The sequence below is a fragment of the Salvelinus alpinus genome, chromosome 8 (assembly GCF_045679555.1).
Source record: "Salvelinus alpinus chromosome 8, SLU_Salpinus.1, whole genome shotgun sequence".
NCBI classification, from domain to species: Eukaryota; Metazoa; Chordata; class Actinopteri; order Salmoniformes; family Salmonidae; genus Salvelinus; species Salvelinus alpinus.
The window spans coordinates 39,333,814-39,352,924 of NC_092093.1; the positions used below are offsets into that span (position 1 = coordinate 39,333,814).

General features: G+C 42.7%; 1 protein-coding gene across 7 annotated transcripts in view; it reads left to right on the forward strand.

Moving 5' to 3' along the window:
• Positions 1–19,111, forward strand: part of LOC139583098 (AT-rich interactive domain-containing protein 1B-like) — a 105,652-nt gene that overhangs the window by 16,399 nt on the left and 70,142 nt on the right. For 5 of the 7 annotated variants that reach the window (XM_071413847.1, XM_071413841.1, XM_071413843.1 and 2 more), the window contains exons 2-3: positions 1,294–1,497; positions 12,524–12,685. In XM_071413847.1, coding sequence (XP_071269948.1) covers positions 1,294–1,497; positions 12,524–12,685 — 366 coding nt within the window. The remainder of the gene's footprint in view (positions 1–1,293; positions 1,498–12,523; positions 12,686–19,111) is intronic. The other 2 variants (XM_071413842.1, XM_071413844.1) reach the window with 2 other exon arrangements.

Consider the following 19,111-nt stretch of genomic DNA (forward strand, 5'->3'; position numbering starts at 1 on the left):
TTTCCCCCCCCAGAATAGGCTGTCTACCTTACCCGTGTGTGTTAACTCAGGGTGCCCAGGCATGACTGCTGACACTTAGACTGCTCGTTTAAAGTGGCCTCTCAGGCTTTCTCGATTTGCTCACAGTTTCTGTAAGTGGTGCTTCAATTGGCCTGAACTTGGCAGTGACATAAAAAGATTTGCTTGAATTTTTTTTTTTGGCACAGCTTGCCGAGTCTCTCGAGAATAACCTGACTCCCAAAGCACTTGACGGCACATTAGCCTGGATATCTTTACCAACCACTAGACCCATGTCTGCCATCCTCATGCCAGTTGATTGGGCTCTGCTGAAGTGATGGAGAGCGCTGATTTCATTGAGATATAAAAAAAATACTTTTGTAGTTTGCAGGACATGGGGAATAGGTCTACTTCAATACTGGGCAGCTTTCATACTGGAATTTGAGTATTGATAGTCAGGATTGGACCATGTTGCTATCATTTTTCTTTGGCAAGTCCTAACTGAAAATTGCCAAAAATGGCAAAAATAAATGTGTGATTGGTGGCACTGTGGAGAGAACATGGCTGCCTTTTCAATGGGTTCATTTTACATTGCCCGGTGCGCCGGATGGGTGGCGTTTGCTCATTTTAGACCATTCCATAAACAAAATCTCCACCCACACGGGGCACCGGGCCTTGCAAAACGAACTCCACCAATACTACATTTGCATCCTACCATGACAGAAACCAAAAAGATGATTCCTTATTCTGCACCTCGGGGCAGCAGGTAGTCTAGTGGTTAGAGCGTTGGACTAGTAACCGAAAGGTTGCAAGATCAAATCCCCAAGGTAAAAATCTGTTGTTCTGCCCCTGAACAAGGCAGTTAACCCACTGTTCCTAGGCCGTCATTGAAAATAAGAATTTGTTCTTAACTGACTTGCCTAGTTAAATCAAGGTAAAATCAATAAAACCTCTTGTCTCCTTTTTGTGATATTATGCCACATAATAATCTGCACACTAATAAAGCAGATCACTGTTTGTGTCTGCATTTATTTCCTACGACAACTGAGAAACCAGGGCAGGATTAACTAGGGAATGTGAGCACCCCCTGTCCTGTAGTTGAGTATGGATGGAATGAAAGATTTGGGACAAGGACATCTGGAAATGTGAGCACATCGAAGTTAAGATTTTAGAAGTTGTGTAGTGTATGCCCAGTTTAAGAGAGACATTTTAAATTTGCAAGCTATAACCTCAACTGTTAACTGTTTATAACACAAGCCCTACCATGTTCCAACTCATCCTCTCTCTCTCTGTTAGGTGCCACCCATGGACGCCATGGCCATGAAGCGTTCTCAGCTCTACGGCATAGGCAACAACCCTTACTCCCAGCAACAACAGGGCGGGGGCGGGTCTTACCCTGGCCAGCCATACGGATCGCCTTCTCCTCACCGCTATCCAATGGGAATGCACGGGAGGGGTCAAGTGGGCATGAGTGGAATGCAGTATCCTCAACAGCAGCAGGTATGTTTCATTTAGTCATTTTACACCTACCTAAATATCTGCCCAGAGTAGGCTACTCTTCTACAGACTGGGCTACTGCCAGCATGCAGTAGTTATCCCATTACGCGTTCACTTTAACTAGAAACATCGGGACCCCTTTCATTGGTGACACCAGTAACTGAAAGGCAGAGGGCTCGTCAATCCCCAGCCTGCTTTCCTATCACAACCGGCACAAGGCATGGGTCTGTAAAATAAGACAGTTGGGAAAACATTCCAGGTGAAGCTGGTTGAGAGAATGTCAAGCGTGTGCAAGGCTGTCAAGCAAAAGGTGGCTACTTTGAAGAATCTCCAATATAAAATATTTCGATATAACCCTTTTTTTTGCTTAGTTTTGACGTCTTCACTATTATTGTACAATGTAGAAAGTGGTAAAACATTTTTAAAAACTTGAATGAGTAGTTGTGTCAAGTTTTGACTGGTACTGTATATCTTTCATAATATTTCCCCTGTTATTAGCCTTCCTCCTTTCTCTCTCTCTCTTGTTACTTTATTCCTTCCTCGCTTTCAACTGTTACCCTAAATGAAATAAGTTTCAATGTCCTTATTCTAATGACATCCTTGAATAAATAGGACTAGAATTAGACACAGAAGGCTTTCACTTCTCTTCACAAATATTGAATGGTTAGCCTATGGGTCTAACGAAATAACGGCTATAGCCTACCGCCATCGCGCGTTCGTTCTTCTTTCTTTCTACCCTTGAGTTATATTGGCTGCTGTATTTAACATTCAACAAACAAGAGCTTGCGTCCCTCTTCGAATAGTCTATTGGTATAAGAAATGCAAAAATAAATGTCCAGCAAGCTATTTTAGTCTAGCTTTTCCTGCATGGGACTCTAAGAGCTAAGAAGCCTTTTTTAAGGAGAGATGCAAGCGGAGCACAGGTGTGTGTGAATATTGCGCAAGAGATGGAGGCTATGAGTTCGACGCTTATTATGCATAATATGCATCCGTCATTAATTAGCTAAATATAAGGCTAATACTGGATAGCATTTGTTACCTTAGAGGTAGGCTAGGACATAGATGTATATATCTCTCTCTGTTTATATATGAATATATCTGTGTGTGTATAGGGCTATATATTAATCTGGAACCGGATTATCTATTTTGCATGCAATTGGAATGGAATTGATGGAGAGAGAAAGACGGAGTGCTCACGCGTCCACTGATTTTAAAGCAGCTGTATTCGAGTGATGGGCTGTTTTTAAAACTCTGCAGCTGCAATAAAAAAAAGAAATGCATCTTTACAACAAAATAATTAAGTTGACCCCCGAAAGCTAGATGGAGATGGGTCAATTTAGATGCACATTCGGGTTTTTAGATTACCGTAGCATAGACTATGCTGCCGCAAATGTAGGCCTACCTGTCACAAGAAATGAAGTTACCATGATGAGAGAGGTCTACAGGCATTGTGAACTGCGCTCCGTACTGAGATGGGCTGTCTGTCTCCACCCTGAGCGTTGATGATTCATCATGCAGAGGGCGTAGAGGAGCCAGATTTAGACGGTCGCATATTTTCAGTTACATTTTCACGCTATTCTCTTCATATTAATAATTTCTTATTATCATCCCGGGAAAAGGGAGTGGTTTTAGGCAGTAAATCTCGGTAAACGGTTTCCCGCCATTCAACCCTAATCTGTAAGGGTGTCCCAAATGGGACCATATTTCCTATGGCCCTAGTCAATAGTCGTGCACTATATAGGGAATGGGGTGCTATTTGGGACACAGCCCCTGTGCAGATGGACAGGGCTGTGAGTGATGGACAGGGCTGTGAGGGAGCTGTTGACATGCAGCATGGCTGTCAGAGCGTGGGCCAGGACAGGCTGGGTTGGGTCAGTCTATTCTGGGTGCGGAGTCAGACGACCCTGCTGCTATATTTAGCCCCCAGACTGCTGGGTTTGGCTCTGATGCTCCTCCAGAGATGGCCTGGCAGTGGCACTCCAATGGGACTAGGTTGCCGACGTAGCATGTGTAATGGCCATTAATAAGGACTTGGTCTCAGCAGTAATATTAATGTGTAGTACACACAATGCACACACACTCCCATGCGAGCTCTCACGCTCTACTCTCTCTTACACACACACACACACACACACACACACACACACACACACACTGTTTATGCTATATCATCCTTTACTTGTTAGTGTTTTGCTGATTGAAGTAAAATGCCTGGACTTAGCTGCTGTTCTGTTTCACAATGGCCCCCATTTCATTCCTTCCGTTATCGATCCAACGCCAAGTGATGGGGGAAAAATTGTAATGAAAACCCATTTTGATATTAATGGATAATAGCTTACTATGCCCTCCACTTTGGCTGAAGGCAAGGGCTTTGCGTGACGAGCGTGCGCATACAGACATGCCCTCTGTCAGACTTTTTCCTGGCAGTCCGAGTCCGTGTGATGGTGGTAATACAGCATGACATCACGATCGGTCTTACTGTGTCCATTGCTGTCATCGGTCCTCATCACCATGCTAGTATCTCTGTCACTGAAGCTGTCAGAAACCACGATGACAGCAAATACAATAATTTTCCCTCTCTTAAAGGGCAATAAACCCCTCTGACTCATTGTTGTACTGTATGTCAAAATGTGCACCTCTCTCACTCGGCAAGACTAACCTTGCTCTCCCGAACACCAGCCTCTCTACGTCCCTGACTTGAAAGTCTGGAAAGGCTGCTTTGATGTGTCAGCACGAAGCGATGATAATGAAGGGGCTCTGCCCTCAGACTTCAAGGCAACACCCTACGCTGGTTGGATATCACCATTTCTAATTGTACGAATCATGATCTATTGTTTTACATAGGATTGCCCTTCCGCTTCCAGCCAGCCCTGCCGGCATAAGCAAGCACACACAGTGCCTAGCTAGCTAGCTAGAACAAACTGTTGGAGTTCGGACATTGTTTGCCGATTTTTAATATCATGAATAGGGCGCAAAAATTCTCACACACATTTTCTAAACGTTATAACAACTCTTTTACACTAGGCAACTGCAACCTGTTAAACGTTATGCTCTTGTGGCTAGCAAGTAGCAACGAACGTTTGCTAGTACAGCTAACATTAGCTAGCTTTGTTCAGCCCATAGACAGCCAGCCAGTTAATAAACTTTAGCTTGCTTGCTATCAACTTGAAATTGGCTAGCTAGTCAAATGTATGTTTTTTGTTTTGTTAGCTAATTATAGGCTCAACATTTCCTTACCCCACTGAAGTTATTCATTTTCTTTATTGGCTGTCTTCTGAATACATAGTAGGGCAACGATATGAATCACCCATGCATTCCAGCTAGCTACTACTGTACTACCCATGTTCACTTCTGGCAAGTTTCCTCCCTGCCCCCTAATTTTGCAATGCATGAGCATGAAGTACCCTAAAAATTAATAGATCATAGTCTGGCCCAAAAAGGTCAGAGTACAGCAAGTATGAGCAACAAAACCAAAAGAGATGAATCTTTCTAGTCAGCCTAAAATGTCTATCTAATGCAACATGTACAAATGTAAAGATAAAGAAAAGTGTGCATAATTAACTATTTCGCAGGATAATATAATGCATGACGCGAACATGGAATGACTTTTTGAAGTGTGAAAATGTAGAGGGAAGGTGTCTTTCATGCGTCTCGTCATGATGCCTGTGCTGAAGGGCAGGTGAGCAGGCATCCCCACAGACACCTACATGGGCTTCTGTTTAGTTACACCACCTCTGCCACTACTTCTTGCAGTCCTTGAGGAACACCTTGTTTCCATAAAACACTGCTTTGACATTCCCTTCCTAAACCAGACTATATAGTCACGCTCGCTCTTTCTCACTTTGTGTATGTACGGTGCATTCGGGAAAGTATTCAGACCCCTTCCCCTTTTCCACATTTTATGTTTCAGCCTTATTCTAAAATCGATTTAAATAAAAAATCCTCATCAATCTAGACACACTACCCCATAATGACAAAGTGAAAATCCTAGCAAATGTATAAAAAACAAATACCTTACTGACATAAGTATTCAGACCCTTTGCTAGGAGACTCTAAATTTATCTCCGGTGCATCCTGTTTCCATTGATCATCCTTGATGTTTCTACAACTTGATTGGAGCCCACCTGTGGTAAATTCAATTGATTGGACATGATTTGGAAAGGCACACACCTGTATATGTAAGGTCCCACAGTTGACAGTGCATGTCAGAGCAGAAACCAAGCCATGAGGTCGAAGGAATTGTCCGTAGAGCTCCGAGACAGGATTGTGTTGAGGCACAGATCTGAGGAAGGATGCCAAAAACATGTCTGCAGTATTGAAGGTCCCCAAGAGCACAGTGGCCTCCATCATTCTTAACCACCAAGACTCTTCCTAGAGCTGTCCGCCCAGCCAAACTGAGCAATCGGGGGAGAAGGGCCTTGGTCATGGAGGTAAGCAAGAACCCGATGGTCACTCTGACAGAGCTCCAGAGTTCCTCTGCTGAGATGGTTGACCTTCTGGAAGGTTCTCTCATCTCTGCAGCACTCCACCAATCAGGCCTTTATTGTAGTGGCCAGACTGAAGCCACTCCTCAGTAAAAGGCACATAGCAGACCGCTTGGAGTTGGCCAAAAGGCACCTAAAGGACTCTGACCCTGAGAAACAAGATTCTCTGGTCTGCTGATCCTTGATGAAAACCTGCTCCAGAGCATTCAGGACCTCAGACTGGGGCAAAGGGTCACCTTCCAACAGAACAATGACCCTAAGCAAACAGCCAAGACAACGCAGGAATGGCTTAGGGACAAGTCTCAATGTCCTTGAGTGGCCCAGCCAGAACTCGGACTTGAACCCGATCGAACATCTCTGAGGAGACCTGAGCTACCAAAGATGCTTCAACAAAGTACTGCGTAAAGGGTCTGAGTACTTATGTAAATGTGATATTTCAGTTTTTTTTATTTTATATAATACATTTGCAAAAATGTCAACATGTTTTTGCTTTGTCATTATGGGGTATTTTGTGTAGATTGGGGGGGGACGACGACATTTAAACCATTTTAGAATACAGCTGTAACGTAACAAAATGTGGAAAAAGTCAAGGGGTCTGAATACCTAACGAATACACTGTATAGACCTCCTGATGTCTGTCACTCAAATAATGTTGCCGTATACCACTTTTGAACATCATGTGCTCATCTTCCCTAACATCAGTAATCTCATCTTCTTTCAAATAATGCAGTTTTCCAAGCTTGCCGAAACTCTCCCAAAAGGCAGGTTTTCATTTTGAGCCTTGACCCCTACAGAGATACTGTTTGTACAGTCCTGACTGTTTTAAAAAGTAGGCTATAGATTCTTAATTCTCATTCAGAATAAATGTATAATTGGTAACAATATAAGAAAAGGTTGTGCAGGGTTCCCGTAGTTTAATCCAGTAAAAGTTCACTGAACAAAAATATACATGCAACAATTTCAAAGATTTTACTGAGTAACAGTTCATATAAGGAAATCAGTCAATTGAAATATATGCTTTAGGCCTTAATCTATGGCTTTCACATATGGAATACAGATATGCATATGTTGGTCACAGATACTTTTTTTTTTTAAAGGTAGGGGCGTGGATCAGAGAACCAGTCAGTATCTGGTGTGACCCCCATTTGCCTCATGCAGCGTGACACATCTCCTTTGCATAAAGTTGATCAGGCTGTTGATTGTGGCCTGTGGAATGTTGTCGCACTCTTCAATGGCTGTGCGAAGTTGCTGGATATTGGCGGGAACTGGAACGCACTGTCATGCGTGTCGATCCAGAGCATCCCAAACATGCTCAATGGGTGACATGTCTGAGTATGCAGGCCATGGAAGAACTGGGACATTTTCAGCTTTCAGGAATTGTGTACAGAGCCTTGCGACATGACTGTGCATTATCATGCTGAAAACATGCGATGGCGGTGGCTGAATGGTACAACAATGGGCTGCAGGATCTCATCACGCTATCTCTCTGCATTCAAATTGCCATCGATAAAATGCAATTGTGTTCGTTGTCCGTAGCTTATGCCTACCCATACCATAACCCCACCAGTTTTTGCAGGACTTCTTTGGTTGTGCAAACCCACAGTTTCATCAGCTGTCCGGGTGACTGGTCTCAGACAATCCCGCAAGTGAAGAGGCCGTATGTAGAGGTCCTGGGCTGGCGTGGGTACACGTGGTCTGTGATTTTGAGGCCGTTTGGACGTTGGAGGCAGTTTATGGTAGAGCAATGAACATTTAAATTCTCTGGCAACAGCTATGGTGGACATTCTTGCATGCCAATTGCACATTTGCTCAACTTGAGATCTCTTTCGTTGTGTTACAAAACTGCGGACTTTTATTTTACCCAGCACGAGGTGCACCTGTGTAATGATCATGCTGTTTAGTCAGCTTCTTTATGCCACACCTGTCAAGCGGCTGGATTATCTTGGCAAAGGAAAAATGCTCACTAACAGGGATGTAAACTGTTTTGTTTTTCACAAAATGTGAGTTTTGTTGTGCTTATGGAACATTTCTGGTATCTTTTATTTCAGCTCGTGAAACATGGGACCAACACTTTACATGCTGCGTTGATGTTATTGTTCAGTGTACTTTCTGTAGTGCCTCATTCAGCCCTTATGCTGCCTGTCACCCAGTCGTTTATGGTAGTTTTATCACTTTATTTGTTTTTAGACCTGTCATGCAAACAACCATTGATTTATTTACTCATTATGTTTGTGCAAATACAAAACTTTTCAATCATTCACGGGTGTCATCTATAATTTCCATTTGGACATTACATGTATCCATCGCAGTGCGGTTCTATACCGTAGAAGTACAGTTCTAGGTCATTGTACATACCATTTGTCGGTCGTATGGACTTCATCCACAAAGACATACAACAATTTTCTCTATCATATACCATATTGATACAGACTTACTCTTATCCAGTGCGACTATCTGCTAAATTACCGAAAAGTAAATATTCACAACACCAGCTTTGAAAATGACAAAAATGACGTTGCCCAAAGAACCGCCATCACAACGATAGTAGAAAACTACCCATTACATCGTTAGAAATCGGCAGAATTTTCCTGTTTGCACTGAAGACTCTGTCAGTGTTGTCAGCTCTGCTTGCTTTTCCATCTCCAAGAGGGATGGAGCATGTAATGACTTTTATCTGTACCGGGCCCCAGATGGCCCTGAGACACCTTCTTTATTACCTCACGGATCCCGCCTGAAATTGGATGTTTCAACTGGTCAGATACCACCGGTACCCTGCTGTGCTGTTTTATAACGATTATGTTCCCCGCTCCCGTAGAACAAGTGGCCAAACGGGGGGGAGAGAGGATGGCCGCCATGGAGAGAAGAGATGCAACAGAGCAGACAAGACCGTATTAGAGATGCCATTCAGAGATCAACCTTAATATTTCAAGATAATTAGGAATTGATTTTCCTCTGTCGATTATGCAGGCTGGCTTTCCTTTTCTTCCCTCACATCCTGCAGTCTTTGGTCTGTCCTAAATGGTACCCTATTTCCTTATAGTGAACTACTGTTTTGACCAGTACCCTATGGGCCCTGGTAGAAAATAGGTGCCATTTGGGACTGGTGTCATCAGTCCTTGCTTTTTGTGGGGGTCTGAAGGTGTTTCAGACCGTTAAAAACCTGAGGATTAAGCATGCTGCATCTGCCAAAACTCTAGATGGCCATGCTGATTTGATTATAGATCATGCACACTTTAGCTAAGATGTCTTTGAGACTTACATTACCCTGTGTATGGCTTGGAATTGTAATGTCTCAGTAACCAACACTTAATTTAAGCAAAGGTCTTCCTAGTGCCTATCCTCTTTTTTTTTTTGGTAGCTGTCAGTCTGTTCTTAGTAAATGACCCACATTGCGAGACGGTGGCACTGGCAGCAGCACCTGATTTTTAGGTCTAAGCCTACTGAAGTGATACCAGGATGAAGCTATTCCTCCTCCATCTTTATACATATTGGTAATCAGCTGCATTCATTTAGTATTTAAACCACTAGAGTCGATGTCCGCGCCCCCGCGGAAATCACATGGGCTTAATAAATAAAATCCCTGTTAAAAAATCTGTTTAGGCTAGACCAGTTTTAAAAAAAAAAAAGTTTTTTTTAATTTTTTTTAAACCTTGGATGCGTCTAAATCCACCGCGTCCGCCGATGTCGCACTTCCACGTCGACGGTGACAAGAGTAAGAGCGGTGTTTGTCAGACCATGAGACATCCCTAAAATCTGTCTTTTCACAACATTGTCTGTAGCCTCTGAACGGTTTAGCATACAAACTATTATGACCCCTCTATGGAAAGACAAGACTCTCACAAACACGATGGTGTTCTCCGTTTTGCTTTATGACACCCGCAAGCGTCTCAGGACTCGTCTGATCTGCCAACTTCTGTCTGTAGCGTCCCGAACAGTTTGGGCAACACACTAATATGACACCTCTGTATTAAGGTGAAACTCTCACGAACACGTACTGTACTTGTCGGTTGTTTTGCTCTAGGACTCCCACAGGCCGTGACTCGTCTGAATGTCCCCCGGTACCGGTTGAAAAAATGTATGGAAGTACAGTACATATGGAGATGGTTTAATACCAAAAATAAGGGTTTAAAACATAACAAATGTTTCCTGATCTTTCTCTTAGATATAGGACAGAATAACTTCCTTAGGTTTTTTTTTGGGGGGGGGGACTATCTGTTATTCAATCTGTTATTCAATGCGTTTGTATGGGCTAATAGCAGTAAGGCCAAATGCCATTTTTCATCAAATATTTTTTGGGGGGGAGTCTCTAAAATTCAAAATCAAATAGTAAAATGATCCTTGGTATGACCTTCTTAAAACAATTCCATATAGCTTAGTAGAACCCCCCCCCCCCCCCCCCCCCGGGCTTAGACAGCTTTTATGGGTTTAAAATATCTGCTGAGGTGCACTTTGAAGATGCTAGTCCATATGAACAGTCCATATGAACTTTTCCTCTGCAAACAAAATGAGTAATGAATAGAAAAATCTGACAACCCCATAATAGAATAGTTAATCTATTTACCTAGTCGGCTTGTGTGTTCTATGCAAGATAAATATTACTCTCAGGGCACATTTACATTGCGAGTGCCATAGGGAGGGAAATACGCATTCTGACACGCAGTCAATGTACAACCATCTTTGCAATCGTGGGGAAAACAGATTGTGATGCCCTCTGTTAAAAAGAAAGGGTTCCCAGCTCGGAGAGGAGAGCGAGGCATGGAGAGCGGCAGCGAGCTAGGGGAGGTTGAGTTAGGCTCCCAGATATCAGTGTCTCGGTTCCAGAGTGATGAGCTCATGTGTGGAAAAACAGCCTCGCCGCCCTCAGAGCTTAAGGAGCTGACGGCTGGTTGGGCGATGAGCATTGCATACAGCTATTGGATTGTAAGACCGCTCATTGCTGCACTACAATACATGTATTTTATATGGGCCTTCTCGTCGGTGTACTCCCTTTCGATGCAGTCGTATAACCACGTCTCTGGGACTGTATCCCAAATGGCACCCTATTCCCTATATAGGGTACTTATTTTTACCATGGGCCCTGTTGAATAGTAAAACATCTCACTGTCAATGTCCACAACTCTGCGAGTCGTTTTCGAGCTATGTATCTGGGAGTTTTAGGCCTCTTATCGATCTGATCTAGTGAAATGCTGTTTTTTTTTTTTAACAGAAGAAAATTATATCTACATAGTGTGGAGCTTAAAGGGCAATTCCATCACTTTATAACCTAATTTATTATCTCTAGCACAATACCAGTGACGGCGACATATTTCTATATTTTGTAGTAAACAAAGTCATGCCCGATGACATTTAAAAACAATGATTTTCAAATACTGAGATTCACGGTGATGTGGGGAGCAAGAAAATTCTCTCCCTCTGGCTGAAAACATACATCTACATATGTAGACACTGCTATGGTGCTGTAGATTATGAATGAGCAATTGCCTTTTAAGGTCAGGAAATGGAAATAACCCAGCTATATTTCATTGATTGCTCCTGTGTGCCCCAAATGGCGCCCTATCCCTTTTTATAGGGCACTACTTTTGACCAGGACCCATAAAACTCAGGGCAAAAGTAGTGCACAATAAGGTATAGGGCACAATTTAGGACATAGACACACATTCCTCTCATGTTTCCTAGATCTGTGATATTTCATATATTGACACGGCTAGTGTTGTTGTGCTCGGCTTTTGCATTGAATCATTTTATCACCTACACAGAAATGAAAATGAACGTCTTTCAAGCTGAATTCCGCCTCTAGCAGAAATGTTATGATTGTTATTTTTTAAACTTATTTTCTAGATGGTATACTCTAGAATAGATATCTCTCTTGCTGTTCTGTACATTGATCAAAAACCGCGTTCTCATTTTCACCGCTGATGGTTTAGGCTTATTTTTCTTAAATAATAAAGACTTTGGCACATTGCTGCCTAATGTAAGTGACTCCAGATGAGGCAGAGAGAGGGATGAGCCAATAACAGCTGTTCCCCAAAACGTCTTACATAAGACGAAGGAGGGAGAGGCTGTGGCTGCGTCCCAAATGACACCCTATTCCCTTTTTATAATGCACTACTTTTGGGCCCTGGTTTAAAAGTAGTGCACTATAGGGAATACAGTGCCATTTGGGACGCAGATGCTGTGTGTATTATCGACGTCAACACAACAGTAATGTCCCAAGGCTGGAAATAAGTCCTGCTCGTCACTTCTCATAGTGCTATTAGTCAACCCCAGAGTCAAGGTAAAGAACTTAGTTAGCGTACTTGGGACTGAGTGCAGATTTTTTAAGGCCTACTTCACCAAGGTGATTGTGAGTGTAGTTAATCAAATTCAGTTCTGATATGAATCGGGATTGGTGTTCTTTATTGAACTCTGATAAGATGGCTTAGTGATAGTGACCTAAAGGCCTTTGGTCGAGAACGACTCGCAGAGTTGTGGACATTGACAGTGAGATGTTTTAAGGAGTATTTCTATGATACCTGACTTGAGGTCTCCCTTACTGTGTCTCTCAGCAGATGGTAGCCCAGTATGGACAGCAGCATCAGGGGCAGCAGCAGCAGGGTGGGTACTGCCAGCCGCAGGGCCAGTCCCCGTACTTCAGCCCTCCCCAGCAACAGCCCACCACCCCCACACAGCCCCCCTACATGCAGCCACGCCCACCACCACCACAACAGGTAAGACTTCAACCCCCACAATGCCCTGCTCGTGAAGAAGTTGAGCAGCAGTTTTTGAGGACTTCGGTTTGACAGACTTTTCGGAAGTGCTTACTGGTTAGTTCGTGTCCTTGATACCGGCGTGGGAGAGTGTAACCGAAGTAGTGTTCCCTCTATAAGCATGCATAATACACAAGTGGAGAGACCTTCCTTTTTGGAGCGTTGGGTCTCATTGTTTAGGGTTTCAAGTTCACTAGGATTGTCTGTTTTCATTTGTTAGCTAATGGACCTGGGTGGCCCCTGTTTATTCTAGCTAAATTAAAAAACGAAAAGAGCAATACATGAAACTAATTCTGCGCTGTAGTGTTCTCCAGAGATTAGAGTGGACTGGTATCTGTTCCATCTGCACTCCCTCTGTTCCATCCTCTCTGTAGTTCCATCCTCTCTGTAGCTGCATCCCAAATGGCATCCTATTTCCTTTATAGTGCACGACTAGAAACCCTAGTGCGCTATGTATTGAATAGGTTTCCATTTGAGATGCAGACCCTGTATCTCATACGGGGCCAGTGGCTTTAATGAAGTCCACCCTCTCTGGTTGTTCTATTGAGTCAGCAATTTGGCTGCTCATGATTTTGAGGTGGAGGCAGCAGGTCAGCCGCAGTGCTTTGCATTCAGCGGAGCAGAGTTACCGTTCAGGGAGTCCTTGGATGAAGGGAAAACCCTGACCCCTTTACCTGATTCACATAGGATTTGCGGTATGTTGCCTGAAAAAAGTATTGGGCAATGTTTCTATGGTCCTCTTTCAAACAGCCAAATTTGTACCACATGGCATTTGCTTTTTATATAGCCATTGCTTTCAACTTTGACCCCGTTGCAACCGTTGTCGTGGTAACCTGACCCTGACAGCAAGCTCTAAATTCCTCAGACAGAAATGCACTCGTTTCAATTCTTCACATTCACAACAGTAAGTTTGCAGATCGCCATAATTGTTAATCATTATCTTGTAATGTGTTAATTTTCCTGTTATGGTGAATAAAACATTGGCTACAGTTTAACTCAATGTTGTCAGATATGTTCTGGTAACTATATGAGCTGGTTAGATAGCTAGACATTGTCTAGAAAGTTGCTTTTAGTTGCCTGGCTTACTAGATTGACATATCCTAAATAAATGTTTTAAAATGCTGTTTTTTTTGGTGCAAAACAATAGAGCAGGTAATGTTGCTATTTGGACCAGGCTGCTGCGATGTCATGCACACTACCGTTTTTGTGTTTATACTTTTTCATAATGACAAGGACAAGTTTGATGTCGTACAAAACAAATGGAACGTTCATGATTTAATGCGTACCGAAGACCGTAAGATGAAAGGCGATGTTTCAGGACCCCCTTTTAGGTGTTGGCGGAAATAAAAGTACAGGCTTTGTCACCGGCAATACCTTTCAGATATGAAGAAAAGTTGTCGGAATGCCAAAGTTGATGGGGTTTTGTCTCCTGTTTTTGAAAGGGATATTGATGTAATACCTGGGGCTCATTTGATGAGAGAGCGCCTCTGAGAAGAAATACAAAGCGAGCAAGAGAAGAGGGAGGGAGGGAGTGTATAGTGGTGCTGGCTGGATGGAGTAATGAGAGATTGACCTTGAGTAAAATTCTCTGGGGTTTCCAGTGTGATATCGGAGGAGAGCGGTACACGCACTGCAGCGAGCTGCGCCGTCATATTGCTAAGCTTCTTTTTATTCCCACACCCCTAACTGTATCATTTTCATTTTCTCTTAGATGACGACAAGATTGATAGAGAAAAACATTTTCAATAACTGTCCGCTCCCACTGTTTTTGACAGGGAGGATAGGGGAAATATGCAGGTGAAATGACTGTTGCCCTCGATTGCCACGGTTCCTGCTAAAACCTACAGACCCAAGATGGCCGCCAGCGTGCTTGTTAGACCAGTGTTTATGGTGAAACTGGGGGTTGTAATGATGAAGCTCGGCTGCTAACAACAGTGTGTGTGAACTCTGTCAGGGGCCACCAAACAAGACGAGGGGGCGCTTCTAAGTTATCTTCTTATAGGATCCCTACACATTGTTCCAGCAGCCACAAATCCCAATCAGATTCTAGACCCTGTGCGAGTGATGAAGAGCTTATCAGTGGCAGTCTGTACTGAGCTCTGTGTGTTTCCCCCGTGACTCAGTCTCTCTCCTCCGACAGCCTTAATTAGCTTTGTGTGCGTGTTGCCTTTGTGAGACAATGAGTCAGCGGACACCCCGGGAAACGGGTGTGTGTTTGATACAATGAAGCCGGGAGAAAGGAAAAGAAAGAGGGGGGGGAAGCTCCCCTCTCGGACATGGGTTTTCATTGATGAGGAGTGAGTGTGCACGCGTCCCTAATGTTACCCTATTCCCTATAAAGTGTAGGGCTCTGGTCAGAAGTAGTGCACTATATAGGGAATAGGGTGTCATTTGGAACGCACACTGTGTGTTTGGTAACTGCAGCCTGGCTGTTGTGTCTTATCTCTGTGAAAAACGGTCTCTACTGAGGGGAGTAGGAAAAATCCTCCATCAAGCTAGCTGCCAAGGTCCAAGCCTTCCCCGGTATTTCACTGAGAATATTAATGCTACTCTCAGACAAGCCAAGGAGCCTTTTATCAGCTGTGATGGAGCTGGACTGGAGGTTACATTACACTCTGCAGGAAATATGGTTTTGGCCTTAAAGTCGGCTTTAAAGTAAAGTAGCTTTTCTCCCTCAGCTCCATTTGACTAGATATACAGTGCATTCGGAAAGTATTCAGACCCCTTGACCTTTTCTACATTTTGTTACGTTACAGCCTTAATCTCAAATGGATTAAATAAAACAATTCCCTCATCCATCTACACACAATACCCCATAACGACAAAGCGAAAACAGGTTTAGATTTTAATCAAATCTATAAAAAATAAATAAAAACGACCTTATATACTGAAGTATTCAAACCCTTTGCTATGAGACTCGGAATTGAGCTCAGGTGCATCCTGTTTCATTGATCATCCTTGAGATGTTTCTACAACTTGATTGGAGTGTACCTGTGGTAAATTCAATTGATTGGACATGATTTGGAAAGGCACACACTTGTCTATATAAGGTCCCACAGTTGACAGTGCATGTCAGAGCAAAAACCAAGCCATGAGTTCGAAGGAATTGTCCTTAGAGCTCTGAGACAGAATTGTCTCGAGGCACAGATCTGGGGTATTGTGTGTAGAATGAGGGGGGGAACAAATGTAATTAATTTTTGAAAAAGGCTGTAACAAAAGGTAGAACAAGTCAAGGGGTCTGAATACTTTCCGAATGCGCTGTAGGCCTGTAGTTCACCAGAAGAGTCTTGAACCCGTTCAGGCAGCCCTTCTACTCTCATTGTCTGGGTCTCTATGGTAACAGCACAGCCTTTCAGACCGCTGCAACTTGACAAGTGTTTTCTTCTCAAACGATTCAATAGAATTAATTGGTGATTAAGTGTCAGCTCCTATTTATTTATTTTATAAAAAATGCTCATCCTGCTAGAATATCAATTACTGGGGGATGTAAAATGACCAGCATTCACCAGGCAGGGCAGGCACACACTGGTCAGATGCAAATCTTTTTTTAAATAGGCAAACTTTTTTTAGAGCAATTAATTGTATTTTATTTTTTGGGCTTCTGCTTAAGAGACCGACTGCCTGGGTTTGGTAGTGCTCCAGTTCTCCCTGTCACAATAAGCAACAGAGGACATGGGAATTGTCTATAACCTAATCTATATTTCTTTAACAGTGAGGTCCGAGGGTATTGTCAGCAATAATCATATGCCCATAGAGTTTAATTCCACTGTTTGCACTGATACTGTGTGCCCTAGGAAGAAGCCCACTGTGGGCAGCCCACTCAGTACCATTGGCTCAAATGCAAATGTCACTGACATGTATGTCTTGGATCAGCCAATCAGAAAAGCACTAATAAATAAACAAGCAACCCAGAAAAAGGACAACAAAAATTCCATATTAGCATATACAGTTGAAGTTTACATACACCTTAGCCAAATACGTTTAAACTCAGTTTTTCACAATTCCTGACATTTAATCCTAGTAAAGATTCCTTGTCCTAGGTCAGTTAGGATCACTACTTTCTTTTAAGAATGTGAAATGTCAGAATAATAGTAGGGAGAATTATTTAGGCTTTTATTTCTTTCATCACATTCCCAGTGGGTCAGAAGTTTACATACCCTCAATTAGTATTTGGTAGCATTGCCTTTAAATTGTTTAATTTGGGTCAAACGTTTCAGGTAGCCTTCCACAAGCTTCCCACAATAAGTTGGGTGAATTTTGTCCCATTCCTCCTGACAGAGCTGGTGTAACTGAGTCAGGTTTCTAGGCCTCCTTGCTCACACACGCTTTTTCAGTTCTGCCCACAAATGTTCTATAGGATTGTTGTCTGGTTTTTGTGATGGCCACTCCAGTTTCTTGACTTTGTTGTCCTTAAGCCATTTGCCACAACTTTGGAAGTATGCTTGGGGTCATTGTCCATTTGGAAGACCCATTGCGACCAAGCTTTAACTTCCTGACTGATGTCTTGAGATGTTGCTTCAATATATCCACATCATTTTCCTCCCTCATGATGCCATCTATTTTGTGAAGTGCAGCAGCCCCTCCTGCAGCAAAGCACCCCCACAACATGATGCTGCCACCCCTGTGCTTCACGGTTGGGATGGTGTTCTTTGGCTTGCAAGCCTCCCTCTTTTTCCTCCAAACATAACGATGGTCATTATGGCCAAACAGTTCTATTTTTGTTTCATCAGACCAGAGGAACTTTCTCCAAAAAGTTCGATCTTTGTCCCAATGTGCAGTTGCAAACCGTGGTCTGGCTTTTTTATGGCAGTTTTGGAGCAGTGGCTTCTTCCTTGCTGAGCAGCCTTTCAGGTTATGTCGATATTGCACTCGTTTTACTGTGTATAAATATACTTTTGTACCTGTTTAATTTTTACCTAGAGCCTATTCTCGTAGGTTGTTGCTATAGACCACAGAGTGCTAAAAGTCAGTATTTTGATTATATTTGTGAAATGCTTGATAATGTATGTGATATCAATAGAGGTATATTTTCTGTGAGACCTAAATATTGACTGTTTATCACCAAGCTGTCCACTCAAAAATAATCTTCAAGCTGTGACCGATGCCTGCAATCTGGTTCAGGGACAAGTCAACCTACCAGGGTATTTACAAACAGAACAGGAACTAAATTATCCGCATGTCTTGACGACATTTAAAGCAGTATCCACACCCATCGGATGTAGTGATCATAATATAGTAACCATATCTAGAAAAAACAAAGTTCCAAAGACTGGACCTAAAATTGTGTGTAAGCGATCATGCAAGAGGTTTTGCAATGATTACTATGTCGAAGATGTGAGAAAAAAACAGCCTGATGCTGCACTTGAAGCATTCATTAAATCGCTTCTTCCGGTTACTGAAAGGCATGTGCCCATCAAGAAATCCCCATGGGTAGATGATGACTTGAAAAATTGTATGGCTGAGAGGGATGAGGCAAAGGGAATAGCAAATAAGTCTGACAACACAGCAGTTTGGCAAACATACAGTAAACTGAGAGGTCACGTTACTAAACAAAAAGAAGAAACTATACTATGGAACAAAGATAAATAATATAAAGAATGATAGTAAAAGGCTCTGGCGTACCTTAAATGATATTCTAGGCAAAAAAGCATTGAGACAGATGGCTTGTTCATAACAAAACGTTTTTTTTAGATTAGCAAACTTAGGCATGCCATACAAACAACAAATACTGAGCCTTCATATTCATGCATAATGGACCAAATAATGAAAGACGAGCGCTCTAGTTTTGAATTCTGCAAAGCTAGCATGGAAGAGGTGAAAACATCTATAAAGACAAACCACCTGGTTCCGACAATCTGCATGTTAAATTGCTGAGGTTGGTAGTGAAATACATTGCAACTCCTGTAAGCATTTCATTGTAAGATGCCACCTGTTGTAGCGGCGCATGTGACAAATAAAATTTGAATTGATTCCTATTTGCCACATCTTCAATTTAAGCCTTGAAGACGGTGTGTGTGCACTCAGGCCTGGAGGGAGGCAAAGGTCGTACCGCTGCCAAAGAATAGCAAAGCACTCTTTAATTGTTCAAACAGCCAACCAATCAGCATCATACCGGTGCTTATCAAACTTTTGGGGAAAAATGTTTGACCAAATAGTGTTATTCTACAGAAACCAAATGAAGACTTTCAGCATTCTTATAGGGACGGGCACTCAACATGAATGAAGAGCACTGACACAAATGACTGATTGGATGAAAGAAATGGATACGATTGTGGGAGCTGTTTTGTTAGACTTCAGTGCAGCTTTTGATATAATTCATCATAAACTGTTGCTGAAAAACATTGGTGTTATGGATTTACATCCACTACCGTATCATGGAGCAATGTA